Source organism: Myotis davidii, unplaced genomic scaffold (assembly GCF_000327345.1).
Source record: "Myotis davidii unplaced genomic scaffold, ASM32734v1 scaffold937, whole genome shotgun sequence".
NCBI lineage: Eukaryota > Metazoa > Chordata > Mammalia > Chiroptera > Vespertilionidae > Myotis > Myotis davidii.
In genome coordinates, this window is record NW_006288252.1 from 1,931,377 (window position 1) to 1,931,939 (window position 563).

The 563-nt window shown below is 67.5% G+C and overlaps 1 protein-coding gene across 1 annotated transcript in view; it reads left to right on the forward strand.

Annotated features, from left to right (window-relative positions):
* The window catches only part of ZFYVE28 (zinc finger, FYVE domain containing 28), a 36,879-nt gene that overhangs the window by 1,462 nt on the left and 34,854 nt on the right, over positions 1-563 (forward strand). The window contains exon 3 of the mRNA XM_015561571.1: positions 3-205. Within this exon, the coding sequence (XP_015417057.1) occupies positions 3-205 (203 nt within the window). The remainder of the gene's footprint in view (positions 1-2; positions 206-563) is intronic.

Here is a 563-nt window from a genome sequence, read left to right on the forward strand (position 1 = left end):
AGTGCCTGGCCGCCGGCTCCCTCCTCATGAACCGGGAGCTGGAGAGCATGGCCATGCGCCCGCTGGCCAAGGAGCTGACCCGCAGCCTGGAGGACGTGCGGGGTGCCCTCCGCGACCAGGCGCTGCGGGACCTCAACACCTACACGGAGAAGATGCGGGAGGCGCTGAGGCACTTCGACGTCCTGTTTGCGGAGTTCGAGCTGAGGTGACCTTGCGGGCCACGTGTGTGCTGTAGGCGTGAGGCCACGGCCCCGGCATGGGGTCATGGCGTCAGCATGGGGTCACGGTTGCGGTCACGGCCTAGGTGTGAAGTCATGGGCTAGGTGTGGGGCCACAGCCTCAGCTCTGTGGGCAGCGGGGGAGGGGGTGCTCTGCGGGCTTTTCCGATATTTCCAACTGGAAAACTGCAGCAGGAGGAGCTGCGGCTGGTCAGGGTCAGGGCTGGGACTTGGTGTGGGCTGTGGGGGGAGGGAGATGCAGGGGCCCACCCCACCCCACCCCACATGCTCAGGGGCTGGCCCCGCCACCCAGCTCTGAGCATTCCCCCGCCCTATGTTCCCTCC